Source organism: Pollicipes pollicipes, unplaced genomic scaffold, assembly GCF_011947565.3.
Source record: "Pollicipes pollicipes isolate AB1234 unplaced genomic scaffold, Ppol_2.1 Scaffold_7261;HRSCAF=8764_pilon_pilon_pilon, whole genome shotgun sequence".
In the NCBI taxonomy this organism is placed as follows: Eukaryota; Metazoa; Arthropoda; class Thecostraca; order Pollicipedomorpha; family Pollicipedidae; genus Pollicipes; species Pollicipes pollicipes.
This window is the reverse complement of record NW_023597054.1, coordinates 4,117,510-4,138,785: the sequence shown is the minus strand read 5'-3', so window position 1 is coordinate 4,138,785 and position 21,276 is coordinate 4,117,510. Positions and strand designations below refer to the sequence as shown.

Genomic DNA, 21,276 nt, shown 5'->3' with positions numbered 1-21,276 from the left:
CCTCGAGGAGCAGTTTTTCATGTTACAGAAGACATGCCGGTATCTTAATCTGCCAGGCAGTACAGAGGCCTTTATTTCCAGGAGGCGCTGCCACCTCCAGAGGAAAGGTGGGGGGGGGGGGGGGGTCCCCCGTCCCACCTACGCTTGTGCTCGAGTCTGCTGTCCGAATTGCCGGAAAGTGAACAATTTGTGGCACGGTGCAAAGCCGGATTTTTCGTGACCATATTGAAGTGCTTGATCAAAATTTGATTTTTGCACTAACTTAAGTTAACGACACTTTTCACTTACTGCATAACGTGTAATTTTTTGTTTCGATCAAGCGCTCCAGTAGTCTTCTTGATCACTTGCGCTTTCACTAAATACACATCGCATATAAAGGTAGCTTGGCACACCTGTGTTTTATATTAAGTTTCTACTGCCAACTTTTCTTTCCTGACATAGTCACAAGTGCATCTTCATAACCGATGGCGCTTATAAGTCTGCTTGTCAAGTCATAACGGTTCACACTGCCTTGCACGAGACCGCAACGTGCATGCAGAGAAAAACCAGCAGTGGTTTCCAGCAGGAGATTCGCGCGAAACAAGGCGTTGCGCACTTCCATGCAGCACACGATTTGCGACTTCGGGCAGGAATTTGCAGCGTTGCTGCATTCAGAACTCAGCTGACAAATCTACGGCCTCGTCAGCACGGCGTGCTCTTGTTAGCCTGTTAGCTCTCGGGAGAACACCGGTCTGCAGTACTATGTTACCTTCCTTGGAGAGCAGGGCTGCTTGCAAGGACACCCGAGGCACGTAGTTGCCGGTGAAGAAAGCTGTGTCGAAGTCCACTCCGTAAATGACGGCTGGCATGGCTGCGGGCAGACGGACTGTTCTGGGCCTGGCCGGCGATTAAGATCAATGCTCTGAGAACTCCGCCAGTAGACATAGTGGAGAAGCTTTGCTTTTGAACATTTTGAGCACTAGGCGTTGTTTGGCTTCATCCATTGTGGTTCAGCTTGCATCAGCTGTAACCATGTTACTGGATGAAGGTAACAATTAAGTTCATTAATCGCACAATTAGTTAGTTCTGAGCTATTGGTATAATTCAAATGATTTCGCACACATGGACTGCACCATGCAATATACTTTAAATGTCCAACGAACCACGTCAGAACTTTAATAACATCAAACAAAACGTCTGAGGAAATACGCCATTTCTCACCCGCATCAGCCCATTCGGTAAACACTTTTGTGGCTGCTGTCCTCGCTATAGTTACTAATTGGATTCCATATGCGAGAAAATCCCAAACACTTTAAACTCCCATAGGAACTCGGACGCACAGGGGCAAAAAACTTCGGAATCTTTTGGACAGCCGACATCAGTTTTTATTCTCCCAAGGTGGCACGCATCTCGACTTATTAAATGCTGCTCGTGTTCAAAATCATTTGACTCTCGAACAAAAGCACGTTGTTTATGGAGCCCACCAAAAATATTACTATTTCAAACACGCGACAAATGTTTTTGCACATGAGGGTATTTATAGAAAGAACACCAATATTAACGTCTTCAGGAGAGCCCGTGATGCTCACGGCCTACCTTGATACGAACCGTCACCGCTCACCAGACGACTAAGCTGCCTTCACCGAGCTCAGTGACGATCACGCTTTGCGGACAGCGGTGTGAACTGTGAGTTAGGCTTGTTTTCACGAAAGCCTGTACTATACGTAAGGTACCTGCCCGCGATCATTTCTTTTCTTTTCATTCCATTCGAGTGATGAATGTAGCGGCAAGAGTATTGACTGGGATTAAAAGTATAAGGTAGTGCTTATTTAAAGTTGAAAGCAAACATAGAAACTTATGACACACTTCTTTGGATAACCAGACTTTTTAGACTCTTTTTTGACCGACCCGTGGTCCACACTTAGCATTTCATTGGACTTTGGACAAAAACTTCCATAAAACGGCATTTCTAGTCCTAACCAATGCACAACTTGTGACGGTTTTGATCCGTAATATGTCGTGCGAGCACTCGAGTAAGTGATGTACTGCGGGCTAAACATGCAGATGTGATCAGTTTGATTTGGTTTTTTCATCGATGTTGGACGTACATCTATTTGGGCACTTTTCAAAAAGGCATTTTATGCTGCATAGACCTAAACAAACACACCTTGCATTTTAGCCTTAATCCCCTCCCTTGAAGCATCTTCAGCTCGCTCTACAATGATACATGTTTGTGATCAGGTGCGTCACTTTGTATACTTTGGGGGCCTAACCGCCCCCCCCCCCCCCTCCAGTCATGATTTGATCCCGCCATGCTTCTTTGAGCCCCAGCGCCTGAGCCCAAAAATGGAATACCGGGCCAATAAAACGGGGCGTATGAAATGCTGACATGCTAAGCATCTTACGCATAACTATCAATATGATCATTATCATGCATCCTCATTATCGCTACCAAAACAAACTCAAAGGGGAAGTCTCTCCTTAATGAACGGACCCAATTTTTCATGCATTTTAATTTGTACATCAGATATGTCAAACAAAGTGACCACAATGCGAGGAGTATTAAGGACTTCGGGGTAGGTTGCGGTAACTTAACTGCCTCAACCCTATCCGATTTTAGAAAGATATACCCCTGCGTGTACTGTGAGATTGCTGTGTAGCGGCTCACTCGTATCCCCTGCGTGTACTGTGAGATTGCTATGTAGCTGCTCACACGTATCCTCAGCGTGTACTGTGAGATTGCTACGTAGCGGCTCCCACGTATCCAATACGTGTACTGTGAGATTGCTGTATAGCTGCTCACGCGTATCCCCAGCGTGTTCTGTGAGATTGCTACGTAGCGGCTCACACGTATCCAATACGTGTACTGTGAGATTGCTATGTGGCTGCTCACACGTATCCCCAGCGTGTACTGTGAGGTTGCTCTGTAGCGGCTCACACGTATCCAATACGTGCTCTGTGATATTGCTATGTAGCGGCTCACACGTATCCAATACGTGTTCTGTGATATTGCTATGTGAAGGCTCACACGTATCCAATACGTGTGCTGTGAGATTGCTATGTGAAGGCTCACACGTATCCAATACGTGTACAGTGAGATTGCTATGTGGCTGCTCACACATATCCCCAGCGTGTACTGTGAGGTTGCTCTGTAGCGGCTCACACGTATCCAATACGTGTTCTGTGAGATTGCTATGTGAAGGCTCACACGTATCCAATACGTGTACTGTGAGATTGCTATGTGGCTGCTCACACGTATCCCCAGCGTGTACTGTGAGGTTGCTCTGTAGCGGCTCACACGTATCCAATACGTGTTCTGTGAGATTGCTATGTAGCGGCTCACACGTATCCAATACGTGTTCTGTGAGATTGCTATGTAGCGGCTCACACGTATCCAATACGTGTTCTGTGAGATTGCTATGTAGCGGCTCACACGTATCCAATACGTGTTCTGTGAGATTGCTATGTAGCGGCTCACACGTATCCAATACGTGTTCTGTGAGATTGCTATGTAGCGGCTCACACGCATCCAATACGTGTTCTGTGAGATTGCTATGTAGCGGCTCACACGTATCCAATACGTGTTCTGTGAGATTGCCATGTAGCGGCTCACACGTGCCTTGTGCGCGCCGTGCGGTCTTACCGAGCTTAATGATGCACCAGTCGTGGCCTGGAATGCGCTTCCGTCTCGTCTCCCATCCGTCCATCCACTTCCCCTCGCTCGTGAAAAGCCCGTCTTTGAAGACAGGCTCAGTCGTCTGGAGCAAAAACACGACACAAACATGTACACCAGCATTCGGGACCTGATCTCGGCCCGTTCTTGCCCTAGATGAGACCCAGATCAGTGAAAGACGGATCAGCTCCGGATTATTGAATTGTAACCCATGGCACGGCGCTTCACTGCTCAAAACAAATGATTATTGGTGAGCAAGGTTCACCACGCCGCCTTACACCATGTTAACGAACAAAATGTTAACAATTTTGCCGTCCCCTTTTATTTGAACGCAACAGCGAGTCCGAGTCCCAAAAAGCTGTTGCAAGAGAAGCCGCATCCCAAGCATGCCTCGCTTCAGCAGTGAGATGTTTAATTTCACTACCCGGGCTGGCTCGCGAACGAGCGCCGAGACGTTACGCGATCTCTGCAACCACAGTGGGAATATACCTCCTTTCCAGGAAAAGCGTGGCAATATTTTTCTTTCTGACCGTACGTTTACATAACTTTCCGCAACACAAAAAAGTTAGTAATTTGGATCTTTTCGGAAAATATGAGCTGAAACTGGCCCCCATGCCTTGAATCAGTGTTGCAGTGGTAAGGTATATTACACATGAATAAATATATCAATATAGACGAACATGCATGTCAAGGTGTACTGTAATACAACATTTGTTTATAAACACCCGCACCAATATGTTGTACAACTAATTATCTGGTTGCAGGTATACCGCAACATTGTAAGGCTCGAAAACGTTAACTATCAAACCAGCGGACAGAGCTGCCCAGATTCCACGTTGTTTTGTCATGGCATTGCAAGTCAACAGTGCGCAATGTGCTGGTCTTCTCACGACATCGACCTGGTATCGAGGATCGTGTTGTCTTGCCGGCTCGACTTTCCCGCACCGAATTAGTGATTCAGCCAGCATCTGCCTGCGGCCCGCATTCGTCCTGACGCGGCCCGCACGACGCCCGGGGGCAGGGCTGCTCCGCCAGCGGCGAGCGACGGTGTCGCCGCAGGGACTGGCGTGGCCTGTACGGCGCTCCGGGGCAGGGCTGCTCCGCCAGCGGCGAGCGACGGTGTCAGCGCAGGGACTGGCGTGGCCTGTACGCCTCGTGTGGGGAGAGCGGTCGGAGGCTCGTCAAACGGCCCCGTCACCACCATCTCCGTTGGCCCTTCGCAGGTGGCCGCTTTGTTGTTCGAGCGGTTGGGTGCGTGAGCGCTATCGCTCGGCACGGAAACTAGCTATATGGTGCAGGCACCGTCTGTCGTATGTAATTGAAAAGAGATTCCTTTTGTATTGTGAAGACGGGCGCAGATGGATTTTCTTGGGGGGTGGGGGGGGGGGGCAGAGGTCAGCAGGAGTTGATCAAAAGAAAACAAACGAAGGTCGTAAGTTAAGACTGCTTGAGATGTATCTGCTTAAATTCCATGGATCTCTTTCATCGTTCAATCAAAAGTGCATGGGATGAGATATTGCAGTTGTGACCGCTCAGAGTATCACAGCGATGGTTACATTCGCCGTATTTTGAGTATGTGCCAGACACATGCACATATGTACATGGGTATGCATCTAACTCGAACTGCCCGCATAGCTTGGACAACTCTCGACACATTTGTCCGCACACATCAGCTACTGAGACCATGGACAACTCTATTCAAGTGGTTATGTTTCAATTGGCTGTTGCGCAAATGCGCCCGAGAACTGCCCATTCTTGTAAAAGTTGTCTTCTCCCTCATTTGTTAAGACTTGAACTATGTGGGAGGATCCCAGCAGGACACGCCCTCGTTGATGTATCGTCAGCACATTTTTATATTTCTAGCATGCTCTAGCCCCGAGATCCGAAACACGAAGACCAAAAACTGGTGAAGAAAAGTTGGTGACGACGCGTGCCGCAGGACCCTCACGGTCCTAGCGAACAGCATACACCAAATGGCTATACATGGGGTAGCTCCTGTTGAGGTCATACTTCCGTAAAACTGATTGGGGAGCTACTCCGCCGTGGGTCAGTCAAGTTAGGGAGGTATTAATCCTGCCTTCGGATTTTTAGTCGTTTCTGATATTCATAGTTAGTTTCTCATCGTTCTGCCTTAATTTTTCGTAGGCATAGTATATAACGTTGGGGTCCCTTTTCAAACTGGGTGGGAAGGAGCCGAGCTGGGACAATGGTTGGCATTGCTGGCGTCGCCGCACCAGTCTGCGGCCAAAGCCGGCTGTGAGCCGGAACGATGAAAATGAATGTTCATTGGTCGACATACATACGATAAGTACGATACCTTCCAATGCATGAAAGCAGCGAGACGATGGCGATCGAGAATCCTGTCATTAGGAGATGAAAGTCAAAGCCAAGTGAATATGAAGAGCCTGGTGCCCTAGAGCGCGCCACTAAACGAGTCATGATACGTGAATGCAATCTCATGTGAGTTTACCAACGGAAGGGCTGGCGTGGTATTCGAGAGCTTGTTCAAGATTCCAATTGCTTAAAAATTGGCTCGCCAGAGACACGGCCAGCTCTGGAGAATTTCAGAAACGGAACAGATCACTTAAAAATCATTTATATGTCGATACGATGACTTTATTTAACACTAACGGTACCTTAAGGAATATTCGTCATAGAAAATCGTGCTGCAGGCTTGTTAAATTTTATTGGAATGCGTCGTTTTTTCCATACACAAAACGCGACAAAAAGCAACACGAGACTTATCATTGATTTAAACATAAGACTCATTATCGATCTGATTCCAAGCCTTTCAAGCACCGTTAAGTCAGCACATCTAAAGCTGCTCTGCTGAACACCTGGTCACATCACCTGGGCCCGCTCTATAGCTGCTCTGCTGAACACCTGGTCACAACACCTGGTCACAACACCTGGGCTCCCCTTCGAGCCGTGTTAAATTTACAAAGTGATGAATTTGTTTCGTAAGTTTTTGTCTGACCTCGACCACCGACGGACGTGTATCGAGGTCGTGCTGCGTGTGCCGGGCGGATCGTGCGCTCGGGCCCGGTCACGCGCCTCTGCAGGACAGCTGCCGTTCGGGCTGTTTTCAGCTAAAAGCGACAAAGAGTTAACACTAAACCACAACATGGCTTCCAGCTGGACCACTCATCGACCTAAAGAAGTGAATGATTTCATGATGGAAGAGGCATCAAATGTGGTCAGAGAATCAAGAACACACATGGGAGTCGTCTGGGAGTGAGTGAGGACCCTCTTTCATCCGCTCAGGACATCATCTCGAGCGTAGGCAATCGGCAAAGTTCAGCCAACGTAGAGCTATTAAAGTTTAAGAAAAGGTGTTGACCTGAGACGGGGACTGAAACAGATGGAATTCTACGAGGACTGCTGATGACTGATTTGCTCGGTACCGAGCATACGGCCCCAACCGGAAAGGCGAGGCGAGGGGATAACTAGTGGCCACAAACGCATGAGGTGTAGTTTGAGCCAGAGTCAGAACGCGCAACGCCTAGCTTTTGTGTTTTTTGCTGAGTGATCTTTTGATGTGACGGGGTTCTCCAACAAAAATTTGAATTGAGGAAAGTGTAAAAAAGTTAAACAAAAAATTCAAGGAAATAGTCCAAAGGGATGCAAAATTTATGTAAAAAATAGTCGAACGGAAATGAAGTAATCAAAAGAGGCGAAAGGAAAAAGTTGGAAAGAGTCTACAGGGATAAAACCGACGGTGTTACATGACTTGAAATTAAAAGGAAAAAAGTCAACAGGTACAAGCCCCGAATACAAAAAAATTCACACGGAAAAGTTCCATGGAGTTCAAGGTCAGATGCTCCCCAAAAAATCCCAAACCGAGTGCTGATGATAGCCTGTTTCCCAATGTTGGTTTTTGGTTCCCAATTTCTCTTTCTGAAAAATATATTTGAGATCTTTAGCTCCGGTAGGTTATTTCATAAATCTCACCTTTAGCTCCTGGATGGTATTGGTTGTTTTGCAAGCACAACACCCTGTTTCTTTGTTTTCGCCGGCTGTTTTACAAATAAAAAGGAGATGCTACTCCCTCTGGTCTTTCAACAAACTTCAGAACCTTGTTCCCGGTTCGAATTGGCTGGACAAAAAACGTACCCCAGCTTCCTGGTTTTCACCGGTTCTTTTCCAAACACCTGGCTCTGTTCACGATTCACACTGGCATTTTGGTTCTACCGGTCAAGTGTTTTGTGGTCTTTAGTTCCTGTTGACTTTCATGCCTTTTGTTTTTTTCATTCATTTTCTATCCCTGTCGAGTGATGACTGTTACTCATTTCGGCGTTTTGTCCTTTCGCCATGTTCTATTTTGGTTTTTATCTGTTGGCTTTTTCTAATCCGACTTTTGTGGACCGAATTTTTGTACGACAGCCATCTCACAGAGATACGCTGTTTAAGACCATCACCAAACCATATGTATCAATAATTTACTTATTCAAATTCCTGACGTTTCGAAGGCAAGAAATATTGGCGACACTCCTGCTAATGAAGAAAGCATGGGTGCTCTATATGCTTGCTGGATCCTGTGATCTGCTCATTCCGAATTCACCCACTCAGCCGCTCTGCAAATCTTGGATCTTGGAGCTCTCAGACAGTTGCCACGGCGGCAGAGGTGGTCGCGCGGTGCAAAGGCAGCCTCAATCTCGGGAACTGACCAGCGCCAGCCTAAACAAACCAGCCTGAGCCAAGCGCGGGTGAAGCCCACCCCTGAACGGTGGGCGTAACAGCTGGCAGACCCCTTCCCGAGCCGCCTTCACGGTCGGGGGTCTGGGAACGCCCCCTGTGAGGCGGCGGCCGGATCCCGACGCGCCGCGATCGTCCGTAGCCACATTCGCCACGTGGGACGGCTGGAGGCGCCCCTACCAGCGGCCTCGGGAGCGCTCACCCCAGCCATGCTGACGGAGAGGATGCAACGGGCTCGTGACGCCTAACCTCCCGATCGGAGCGCAGTGGCCCGCCACACAGCAGGGCAGCCGAGGACACCTCCGGCTGTGACGTCAGACAACTGCTCCCCAGCTGTGGTGACCTCTGGCTGGGTACGGTCGGCTTTACCATGCCCCCGGGGTGTGTGGTCACCATGGAGACCGGCCGCCCTGCCTGCCCGAGCTCACTGCGTCCCATCGTCGACACGCCGGCGGGTTATGACGTCACTGACGAGATGAGGGCGGAGAGGCGGATGGGGAAAGCCGCTCCCGCAGCATTCTCTGCAGCTTCGCTCAGCAGTGCGGAGATGCTCTCGGCCGGCAAGAGCGCTCCATCTCGGCAGGAGTTTCCGGGTTTGATCAGGTGAAACACTGGAGCGGCGGCAAGGAGAATGTCCGACGCCGTCGGAGGATGTCCGACGCCGTCGGAGGATGTCCGACGCCGTCAGAGGATGTCCGACGCCGTCAGCCCTGTCCGCTCAGGGGGCAGGCGATGGCCTATAAAAACTTCCGCCACGGAAGGAGCACATTTCTTCATGTTTGAGCACACGTGTGTAGAGGTCTACTGACCATTTGTTACTCTTCCCTCGCTCCGGATCCCATAGTCTGTATCGAGCCCGTTGGCGAGCAACCCAGCATCCACGCGACAGCGGCTAGGCAAGCTCGGTGGGCAAGGCAGGATGCGTTTTTTTGTCGGGTTCGGGGACCGCCGGGGTTCGAGTACGGAACCGTCTTCCTTCATGCGGCATGCTGAGTACGGAACCGTCTTCCTGTTATGTGGTACACTGGGAAATTCTCCGATCGAGTTCTTTGGAACGTTTGCCTGAACGTGTACCCTTGTGTTTTTGTTTATTGTTTTGCTGTTATAGTTTCGTGGGCCTGCCATTTGGGGTACTACAGCGCTAGGACAGTTTGGTATAAACGAGAACGGTCTCGGGCTCATGTTTTTGTTTGTTTTGCTATTATGAGTTTGGATTTCGCTTGCTGGCAATAATTGAACCCAAGTAAACCAGGAAGCGTTGTGCAGAGATCTCTGCAGAGATCCGCATTTTGATAACCTAGCCAAGCATCATGCGAAATCACCAGCAGCACTCGACATTGGTACTGTTCCTCAACGAGCGCCTCAGATGATATTTAGTGAGACCGCCTTTAATTCGTAGGTAAACGCACGATCTCCGGGCGACTTTTGTGGGTCTCCTCCCATACAGACAATCGTATGAACTAAAAAGCATGGATGAGATTCCCGAGCGCGCTCAGAGGCCATGCTTGCGTGGGTTTCATCTCACGAGTCATATTTATAAAAACTACGAAAGGCAATTTGACCAACAGGCTCCTTCTACACTGGCGTTCTTGTAAACTTTGGCTCTCTGCAGAGATCGAATCGCCGTTTATATTATCCCCCGAACGCAACTGGATAATCCCTTTTGGCTTTCATCTGGTAAGTTTCCGCACAAGTGCCTGTGGTTACAGCTTTCGCTCGCAATATTCGATCATGACATATACTTCCGGTTGCTGATTCCCCGTCAAAAATCGACATCACACGTTCGAAACCAAATAAATTTCGACACGACCCTTCGATCCTCTTGTATTTTTTTACACGCGCATCATTAAGATGATGGATAAAGCGGAATTTCTTGCATACTTCATCATCATAATATCAAAAGACATTGAAGAGTTGAATGACTCAATTTAAATAGGCTGGATGTGGGTCACTATGGTGAATTAGTCTGGTGCGTCACGTTCGCAAAACAATGACGCACATCACGATTTGACGCGACGGAAAACATTCACTCACCATTCTATCCCTCCAAGAATACTACGAGCTTCATTGTGATGATTGCTTCGATTGCGATGATTGCGATTGCTTCATTGCTTCAAATGCGACACATTTGTCTCAAGCCAAGCAGCCCGACTGCAGTAAGATGTAACTTCCACATATTCGTTTTCCGGAGCAGGCGGTTGCGAACAGCCCATGTGGGCTACCAGGGGCGCGGGAACTATATTCAAGTTGAGGGGGAATCAAAAATGCCAAAATGGGTTCCTAAGACTAGATAGCGGGACACTGCAAGCATGAATGGCCCTTTTTTCTATAATGACCCTTCTGCAGCTCAGAATGGGTGCAATAGGGTGATCATGAGCCCTCTGCAGGACACGATAGCCCTCGGCAGTCAATAATGGGCCCTCCACAGGTCAGAATGGGTGCAATAGGGTGATCATGAGCCCTCTGCAGGACACAATAGGGTGATCATGAGCCCTCTGCAGGACACAATAGGGTGATCATGAGCCCTCTGCAGGACACAATAGGGTGATCATGAGCCCTCTGCAGGACACAATAGCCCTCGGCAGTCAATAATGGGCCCTCCACAAGTCAGAATGGGCCCGCTGTGGGCCAGAATGGGATCTCTACGGTCCAAATTAGTGCCTGGTTAGGTCAGTTTGAGCCATTTGCAGACCACAATGGGCCCTCTACAGGCCTTAATGAGCTCTTCTACGGGTCAGAATGTGCCCTCCATAGTCGATTATATGCCCTCTGCATGTTAGAACGGGCCCTCCACAGGCCAGAATGTGCCCTCCACCGTCAGTAACGGCTCCTCTCAAGACCAGAATGGGCACCATTCGGTCAATAATAGCTTCTCTACAGGCCTGAATGGGCTGCTGTACATGCCAGAATGGACCCTCCACGGTCGGTAATAGGCTTTCCACAGGTCAGAAAGAGGCCCTTGCAGTCCAGAACAGACCCTCTAAAGGCCCAAATTCGCTCGCCGCCTTTGACACTACATTTAAAATGATACACTACATTGGCGCATTTAAGCTTATCGAGTTTGCCAGTGATGCTTCTCATAAAAAAGCTGAAATTTTCCTGCTCCGATGACAAATAAAAATGTCTTTTTGTGGCCACTCATGCGTCTTGTGTATCGATAGGTGATTTCCTCGTAGAAATTTTTCGTCTTGTTTGTGTGCAGATGCCATTCAATTCTGATAATACTGATGGGGGCTGGTTGAGCGGTTTACATGTCAAAATGTCTCGTCATCTACCGTTGAATTTCGCTCTAAACGCCAGAATTTGAAAATCGTTATTCACCAAGGTCCGTCTGATCCGTACTAATGCCGAATGTAATCCGGTCCATACAGGACAATGCTTATATGCGCGCCTAAGGAATGACCTTATGACACTAATTTTTAACGTCGAGGACATTCACTGTCAACATTGAAGCAGCGATTTTGTAAGAACAATCTTTTATCTTAACGATACCATTAAGTCGAAAGCTCGGAACTTCCAACGATGCATCAAGATGCTTGCCAATGCGAAATCAGCGGTCGTTTTGTATTATATATATATATATATATATATATATATATATATATCCTCCATCTTGATGCACCCACCAATACAACGCAATAATATCCCACACCTTTACTCCCAATTTCATTTACAGTCATGTAGATGTTCAGTCACGTGTCATGTTCCCCGCCTCTATGACAACAGCTCACCTCTATGCACAGATCACCTCAGTAACACTTCTATGCACTCCCCACTTGGCAGCATCTGATAGGGCCTCTACCGGAAAATGTGTGTGCAAACTGCATGCACAATATATATATATATATATATATATATATATATATATATATAACGATGAATCCGCTCTATCTGGTCCACCTCAAAACGCAAGGGAAGTGGATGTACAAACTTGGCCTGGTTGCCTCTGACGCAGAGCAGCCCATTGAAAACAACGGTCTGGAACGGCCTTCGCCGGGCCAACGGGCCTCAAATTTGAACGATGCACGTAGCCCTTCTGAGGAGAGTATATGAATCAAACAAGTCCTGCATGGTGGTGAAATGAACGGTTCAGAGCAACAACCCAACACCCTTTGAAGAGAACTAAACCATTGGGGAGGACCTGCTCTCAGCACAGGTCAGTGAGTGGGAGCTGCTGGATGCTTGGCGAGAACGAAATCCTGGTGTAAAGCATGACACGCGGCACGAAACTATCAAGCTTCGACACCCAGGGTTTGATCGTTCCTTTGTGACCGAGGAGTGATCGGCTGTCGTAAGTTACGAAAGCCAATTCCGACATTGTTATCCGTCGTGACCGCGACATTGTCGCGCTACTGACGGAGCTGGATTTTGGTGAAAGAGGTTCTGAACTCTATTCCTACTATGGCCAGCTGCTGAAATGTCATGAACTGGTCGATAAGATTAACGTCCAGGTTTCAGAAACCTTGGAAGATGTGCTGCACTGGGTATGTGAAATGCGATCATTCAGAGCCAAATGCCGCCTTCCCACTCTCAAATTCTCCAGGAAATTGCCAGAAAATAACGCGAGAAGGATGCTCGGTTGACACGCGCACAATTTTGAGTGCGAGATAGCGGAAGAAAAAACGAAACGCGATATTGACAAATCACGTAATACCGGTGTGAAGGCAACTAAATGTTTGTATATCTCATATGATTTCGGTATATACTCATTAATCGGACCTCGGTATACCGTAGCAAAGGCAGCACAAAACAAACCCGAAAGCAAAAAGCCATTTGACGACGGCTAAAGTGAAGCCGGTTTGCTCGAACAGTGGTTAATAAGACTGATACCGAAAAGGCAGCTGGGCAAGCCATATGCATGCTAGATAATGCCAGGGAGAATTATGTGACAGACCAAACTGCAGTTTCGGAGCCTGCGGGGACATAATCCATACTTGCGGTCGGTCGGTAGAGCAACAGAACAGGAACTTATGTTTAGAATGAATACAATTTACCAGACTTCCAACCAATCCAATAATATCCATGTTTGAGTCATCAGGATAGTGAAGGGCAACAATGAGGCGGGAGCAATGAATACATCGAAGACCAGTCGTTCGCAGTCATGTTCAGGGCATGCAATCCTTTCGTTTCTTTTGAATCAGGTTTGGTGGCATTATTGGGCATATATCAAAACCCACGTGCAGCGGAGCGGCTGTTGACTGCGTAGTGGAGGATCACATTACGCTGATGCCGAACAGGTGCGATTACCTGGAGTTGGACAAGAGACGTCCGATATGTTCGTCGATATGCAGTTTGATGTGCAAGGCAATTACACAGGACCTGGGAAACATGCTTGGTAACATAAACGGCACACTCGCTGATTCCAACAACAAATGTTTCATGCAGGGACTGGGAAATAAATACCATATGCCGCTCCGTGCCGTAGAGAAAAGTCCATGCGTAAAGAAGAAGCTGGGACCTCTGCAGTTAGACGTTCAAATCTGATGCATTTTGCATCATCTTACACAACTTCAACCATGAACACAAAAGTATGTAATCAGCACCACTAAAGATATTCGTGAATGTCTGCAGCGGTTTTTGTTTCCCAGTTGTCTCGCCGAAGGTTTGGGTATTTGTTTGTTTCCTGCCAAGATAGGTTTCGGATGGTCTTTTTACCGTCATTTGAAACATTATGCAGGAATGCACCTATATTATTACCGCGTAACGTTTCGCTAAACTCATTAACATCACCAGACAAACAAAACAGACACAATGGCGAAACATTTATACATCCTACAGCGTCTCGGATCGGTAGCGAATTGATATGTGTTTTCCAGTTACCTCAAATGTGCTCCATTGAAGTTGATAGAATGCCTGCAAGGTGCTATAAGGCGTTCTATGCACAGAAGCACCTCTGAAGAACCGAAATATTATTTCAAATATTCAATAAAGATAAGACAGCAATCTGGGTATACAGTGTGTGCGGTTACTTACTCATGCAAGCAATGATATACATGCAGGATATATATCAATACCGTCCATATACATTTGTGGGCGAATGGACATAGGAGTTACCCTGTCTTGATATCACGAGAGACCTCTGGCACCCAGGGAATATGGTGTGAATGCGCGATCCTCGCACCAGGCCGACTGCAGATTTTCTCTTACAATGGATAAATAGAGATTATATATACATACATATAATATATACATATAATATAAATACATATAATATAAATACACATATATATATATATATATATATATATATATATTCATACATGGTTTACGGCTCACCCAAGAAATACTGCTCTCTGGTTGCTCTGCTATTGAAAAGGCAGGCTTCCGCCGGCTGCGGAGGGGGCCGCAGGACCGGTGACGGCGGCCGCGTGTGCGGTCAGGAGACATTATTTTAAACGAGTATCCAACTCCACCCATTTGGAAAATTGACGTGAACTTATTGATCAACCATAGGCAAGACTGGTCGATTTTCAAATTTTCCACAAAGAAATCATGCATATCACCGGACCTGAATAGCCCTGAGGAGACTGATGTCAGGTGACCGGACTTGTGTCGTCGCGTGATGAGTTCGCTGTGAAATCTGCTAATGCCCGCGGACAAAGTCCGCGAGATGCGCCGCGGCGCCCTGTCAAGCCACTGCGCCAGGTGAGAGTCTCTCAGGCAGCTATGCCATCCGCGTTAACTATGGTCGGTTCGAACAAGGCTTGTGGAACCGACAGCATCAGCGCCCGTGCAATGACAGAGAGAGCGGGTGAGTTGGTCATTTGGCTTAACCATATCTGTAACTTGACATTTCATCCAGCTGCCTTCTGTATGCCGATGATGCGAAAATTGTCGCCAAGATTCCGTCCCCGGCTGACAGCCCGCTGCTGCGGATGGATCTAGACCGCTTGAATAGCGTGGACCGTTAGGAGAGAACTGACCCTCAGCCCTGTGAAATGTAAAACGTTCTCGATAAATTCAGGCGTGCTTTTGTCCGGACCAAATATGCTGCCGATAGAGCTGAACTTTAGCGTGTGTTAAATTGGGAGTCTTGGTGAAAATCCGGGTACCAAGCTAACATTTGGTCCATATGGCTCTGCCATAGCCGTTAAGGACAGTTAAACGCTCGGCGCCTCCTTGTCTGGTCTTTCAAAATCTAAATTTAAGTAGAAAAAACAAAGCCCCTGCTCAAACCCAACACTGAAGTCAAAATTCAACCGAAGCAAAGCCATGTCAGCGTATTTTGCAAACGTGCGATCGGTTTTAGAATATGCATAGCTCTGTATGGACGGGGCCGCCAGCTGCCACGCAGCCCAGGTCGATCGAGCACAGAACAACTTGCTCACGTGGTTACCTCGGCTCCTTACACATCATCTGAGCAGTCAACTTTTCTTGTGAGTTGGGAATCCTTATCTTCACATCATTTGGCCTTCCTTATACCAAAAGATGCAAAGAAACCTTGCTAAACAACCTCATCAACCAATATTTCATGATACAATGCAGGCCGATTATCGTCAGCATAACAACCCCCATCTCACAACGGCGGAAAATCGGGATCTTAATACACTATTTTGCTGATCTCAAGTCTCTCTTTTGACAACCTACTGCGTCTTTTAAAATCCCGTCCCAAGAAAAACAATGCACGTAATTATATTGCTGAGAAACATATTCTAAAGGGAACTAATCTCAAATCTTGCTCAGTTGTTTCCCTTGTACATGTCACCTCGATGGGCCGACATCCTGCTCACATGTACCTCGCAGGCGTGTTCGGACTGCAGAGCGTTCTGTTTTGAGCGCCGCCAGACTCTGGGAACACATGCTTAGCAGGCAGTGCGAGCGGACACATTTCTTCAAGTGATCAGTTGTATGTTAGCGCCATAGTATCTTCACTTACCTTAACATGTCATCATCCGTCAATTTCCATGCTACTGTATGCTGTGCAGGCATCTATCGCAATTTATTCATTTTTTGTGTACCGATCTTTTGTATTTTACCTTTATTTTCGAGTCCTGTGTCGGTACCTACTCAACTTTGTCTAAACCTCGTCAGTGTGTGATATTTGTTTGTTCCCTGTAGTTTAAGCCAGGTTCTTAACCGGGCCATGAGACAAAACAAGGTCGCCCGGTATGTTTTTCATGGCAGTCGGGGATCTAGCAATCCCAGCCAGTAAAGTAACAGATGTGAAACCACTATTAGTGTTGTGATATCAAGTAAACTTGAAACCCTGATTAGGGCACATCACATGAGAGTAGGCTGAATGTATCGCAGTCCCCGTCAGTACAGACGAAATAACAAGTGAGGCAATAAAGTTACTGGGGGAGGTTGGTGACTACGCCGGGCGAGAGCTAAATCTTTGTACAGGGCATGTGGGTGCCGTTGGAAAAAAACTATTGCTACAGCCTTACTCGTAGCGGAAAAGCATTTCGGTCGCAAAACAAAGCAAAATAGGGGCGATATGGGCCAATGGAAGAGATAAATCGAAATCAATATAGCCAAGCGCGCTGCTTCACTGACGCCATGCACACACACACACTACACCGCTTTTGTAACTAAGCGTCAGAAACCATGCATTTACATGGATAGGTGTCGCTCTGTACTCTGTTATTTTCAGTGTGGTACAAAAATACAGATCTTAGGTGTGTGGTTTAGGTTGACTAAAATTGCTTTAACGACACATTTAAAATGACTTACCATCGCGTGGCACCTGAAAATAGTGGCCATCCAGTGACCTGAGCATCACGGGCATTGATATGAGCATTACACGCAGGTCAGCAGACCGCAAAACCATAGTTTTTTCGAAATCTCTTCACATTTCCCTTGCGTCAACTTACTATGAGCTTCTAGCAGAGACACGGGTCCTGATAACTCAATACATATAATGTAGTAGAAAGCCGAAGGGGACGAAGACAACCAGACGACAAACGAAAAAGGAAAGTTGGCTTAGGGTGACGGACGTCCAGCTGTGACGACGTGTGAACAGTGCTGGCTTTCGGGATGTGAAGGAGCTACCAGAAGTAGGCTGACAGGCGTACATCGTTGCTGCCTTAAATATTTTAATATTTCTGATTTAGTTCTAGGTAAGTGTCAACAAACATGTTATAACAGCTCCAGCTTGCAGCCTTATTATCTCAAGGATTTAAAAGCAAAGTCAGCCGCTTACTAGCACTGGAAAGTAAGCAATGGACGTTTTTGCGAAGAATTATGGTAAAAACTTTCAAACAACAGAACATTTTTCAGCGTATACTTTTAACGACAACTTGTATCAGAGACTTTTGCCTTCAAATGCTCTGCAGATCTTAAAAAACATGTTTGTTGAGACGCATCTTTTCATAAAATTGTGGTTTGCTAGCTAGAAGCAAGCTCACACTTTTAACAGCAGGTAGGACGTCAGCTTTTCATCAGATTTCATCATTTCGTCAGAGACAGTCAGATCTTCAAAGAAACATTTTAAGCTGTTCGGCACACTGGGCCATCGTAAAAACGGCTAGGGTGAATTGGCCGCTGAAGAAGATGTGATCCAGTTGTATATTGCAAGTTTGGCAGCATTGCCAAAAATTTTTAAGTGGAAGCCGTTAAATACATGGTGATTTAATCTCTCTTGATCATTATCCTTTCCTTACCACTGACTGGCTGCCTCACAAATGTCCGATGTGGGACTACAACTACCTCCACTATTGAGCCCTAACTGAAAAGCGTTGCTGACTTGAGATTGAATTCCCGATCTACCACTATTCGATCAGAACGTGGAATTGACACTGCGGCGGGCAGAATCAGACGTGCAATTGGCAGCGCAGTTGGCTGTATCGAGCTTGGTAACAGCCCGCTCGTCCAGACCAGCTGCATTGCCGGAGTGGGCCGTTCCTCACGCCCAACGGGATTGAATTATGTACTTCAAATGCTTGTCAATGTAAGTCATACACCATGCTACAGCCTATTCAATTTCAGACAGCACACAAACTGTCGCGATAAGGGCGCTCCTTGCAGTTAGGGAATCATGGAGGATTCGAAATGTTCGTTGTTATTTAAAATAGACAGCATAGTTCACTCATTCATTGCGATCTTAAAAGAGCTGTTTTGAGCCCTCATCCAAAGGATAAATGACCAAATGAGAACGAGACATGTGCACAATCCGCTCACAGCAGCACTGAGGGTGACAAATAGTAAGTACACAGGAAACCTGTTGTTACTCGTAGTGAGGGCATGACCACACCACCAGGCTTCCTGGCTCAGCGCTGGCGGCCCAGACGCTCCGTGGTCTCCATATATACGAGCATTTTTAAACTGAAATGCCTGCAAAAGTGTTCTTTTCATAATTTACCTAGTACAACTGCAGTTCGCAAGCCATCGCCTATGAAAGCATAATCGACGATGAGAAATTAGCGGGGAATAAATATCAGTAAATAACCACTAACGTTCTCGTTTACTGAATTTGTGAAAATGTTTCGTTTTTCAGTTAATGGGATTGCATTCTTTTGTCGCCGTGCAGTATCATTTTGAAAGTATGAGGAGTAAATGATTGCAGGCATATATATATATATATATATATATATATATATATATATATATATATATATATATAAATGTATATATGCATGGTGCAGTGCCAGCCACCTGCCCAGGACCCGTTTTGTTTGCTTTTGATTTGCTTCGCTGGTGGTCTGTGATAACGTTTCTTTGTACTGCGAATGTTAAACTTATACCTGTCCTTGAGAGTTATGGTAGGTGTAGAGGGCTGCTCGCAGTGAGCGCTGCCAAAAGTTGGGGTTGCGAGGTTTCACTCTAAGCTTGACTGTGCGACTGTTTCTCACTTTGTTTCCACGAACATTCTACGCAGATGCTCAAAGAAGTTGAGAAAGACAATAAATGCACAAACTACTCCTGCTTTTCAACATCTATGAATCAGGCTTCAACTACACAGCCAAATGAACACACGCTGGGCGTGGTTTGGGGCCTCTTGCCGAGAGCCAAACCACCCAATATGGTTAGGCCATAATGTCATGCCAAATCATACAAAATCATTGTAATGTTATACCAAATCTGACCACAGGAGAACCCAGGTCCGACAGGCAACTTATACAATATCTATTGATGAATCACATTTCATTATAGCAAACAACGTTTCCAACTATGCAGTGTGTACGCTAGTTGGGTTGTCTCACATTTCTTCCCAGCCTGATGATAACAACCTAGTCGGTAATCATTGTTTCACCAGTGCGATACAAACATGTCAAGAGATCCTTTAATGAGCGCCCTCTTTCTGCCCCGGATTGAGACGGCCTGGGACCAGTGACAGTGGTTCGACTGAAGGTTAAAGGAAAGGTTCCACATTTGAAGACATTGAAGCATCAGACATGATGCAATAAGCTCACTTAAAACTAGGCATACATTTAAGTGAAAACACTGCTCTAGGCAACACAATTTCTCTGTTTAGTTATATGCTTCTCAGTACGTCATTGTTTGATTATATCATCGTACCTAGTACAACATTGATCGAGTGCCAATTGACAGCCGCGATGTTTGGAGAACGTGTTCACGAATGCCAGATATGTACGACTCGACAATCATGTTTGTCTTGGCCTTCATCGCTGCATGACCAAATGAATATCAGGATTTGAATGACGTCATTATGCCGTCTTGGACGCCGGGGGAACCTTGAAATAGACCGCATATCTTTGAGGGCGTATAGCTCAGAAACTGGAGGGGTTTAGTCTTAAGATGGGTGGGGCTGTGAAATGCACCGAGAGGTCTTTAAGATGGCCCTTTCAGCTCAAAATCCCACGCAAATATGGAATACTCTTTTTAACACGCGCTCAGGTGGGGGTCAACTTGACCCTCCGAAGGTTTTTCCAAAATACTTTCTGGACGGCGAGGCGCAGCCACGCCAAATTTTGCATAGCTGAAGATAATAAAATAGCAAATTGTTCGCTATAAAAGGTTCAGATTTTTGCTGTATGGTCGCTGACATGCGTAAGGTCAAGTCGGGCTATGGATTCATTGACGTTAATTTCTAGGGAAACTTTCAATCTGATGCAATTACAGAGTGTTAGACGAAACCACACATCTCTGAGATAACTTTTTAGGAAACACAACTTGAGTGAACAAATTCCATTGACCCTGGGTCAGGTATGAAGCTTAGACAAAGGTCAAAACCAACCTGCTTTATTGTTCTAGACCTTGCTGTATGGGATAGTTCCTGCTGCTCATTTGGAATTCATTGATAACGGGAGCCACATTATACTCCATGGACTTTTTTAAGGTCAGAATAGGTCACTGGTCTTAAATAACCCAACTCAAAATCTATTAGGAACATGCTGCCGGGCGTAATATTTGACGCCTCTCAAACTGCAAAACTCAAAGCAATCGTATCTTTTTTCGTTACCATGGCCTACGAAAGGCGAGACAAGGTCACTGACCTTAACTGAACACTGGTGACCTTTTGCTTAGAACAGGTATCTAAGTGCTTGGAGTACTTCTAGCTCCAATCTGGACTTTGACCTTGTTTTACCTTATTTGACCGGTAGGTCATGACCTTCGGTTATGTTGGTATCTCAAGAGAAATCCAAATGGCACCGTCATCAGTGAACTGGAGAGAGAGAGCGATCATTTACAAATAGCTATCTTAGCCCCTACACACGACAAACAACTGAAGCGTTACTACCGCGCTGGCGCTCTGACTTCGGCCCTGACGAGACACCACACGTGTGTGTCGTGGTCCGCTCTGCCTTGCATTTCAGGCTGACCGCCGTGCTCTCTTATCGCCCCTCTTCGGGACAACGCGCATGCCGAGGCTGCTGATCACCGCCGTGCTGTAGCCTTGTCCCTGTGTCACAGCGACGGGCATGTCCGACGGACGGGACTCTTATCGCCGCAGCCTTACTGGGCATCGCGAGGCGATCGTACTACACATGGGGATAGTGAAGAAGCCGGGCCGGTCTTCTTCGCATATC

At 46.8% G+C, this 21,276-nt stretch overlaps 1 protein-coding gene across 4 annotated transcripts in view; it reads right to left on the bottom strand.

Moving 5' to 3' along the window:
- Positions 1-21,276, bottom strand: part of LOC119112131 (allantoicase) — a 58,208-nt gene that overhangs the window by 14,725 nt on the left and 22,207 nt on the right. For 3 of the 4 annotated variants that reach the window (XM_037236165.1, XM_037236163.1, XM_037236164.1), the window contains 2 exons: positions 3,623-3,737; positions 749-850 (listed from right to left, as the gene is read on the bottom strand). In XM_037236165.1, coding sequence (XP_037092060.1) covers positions 749-850; positions 3,623-3,737 — 217 coding nt within the window. The remainder of the gene's footprint in view (positions 1-748; positions 851-3,622; positions 3,738-21,276) is intronic. The other variant, XM_037236167.1, reaches the window with a different exon arrangement.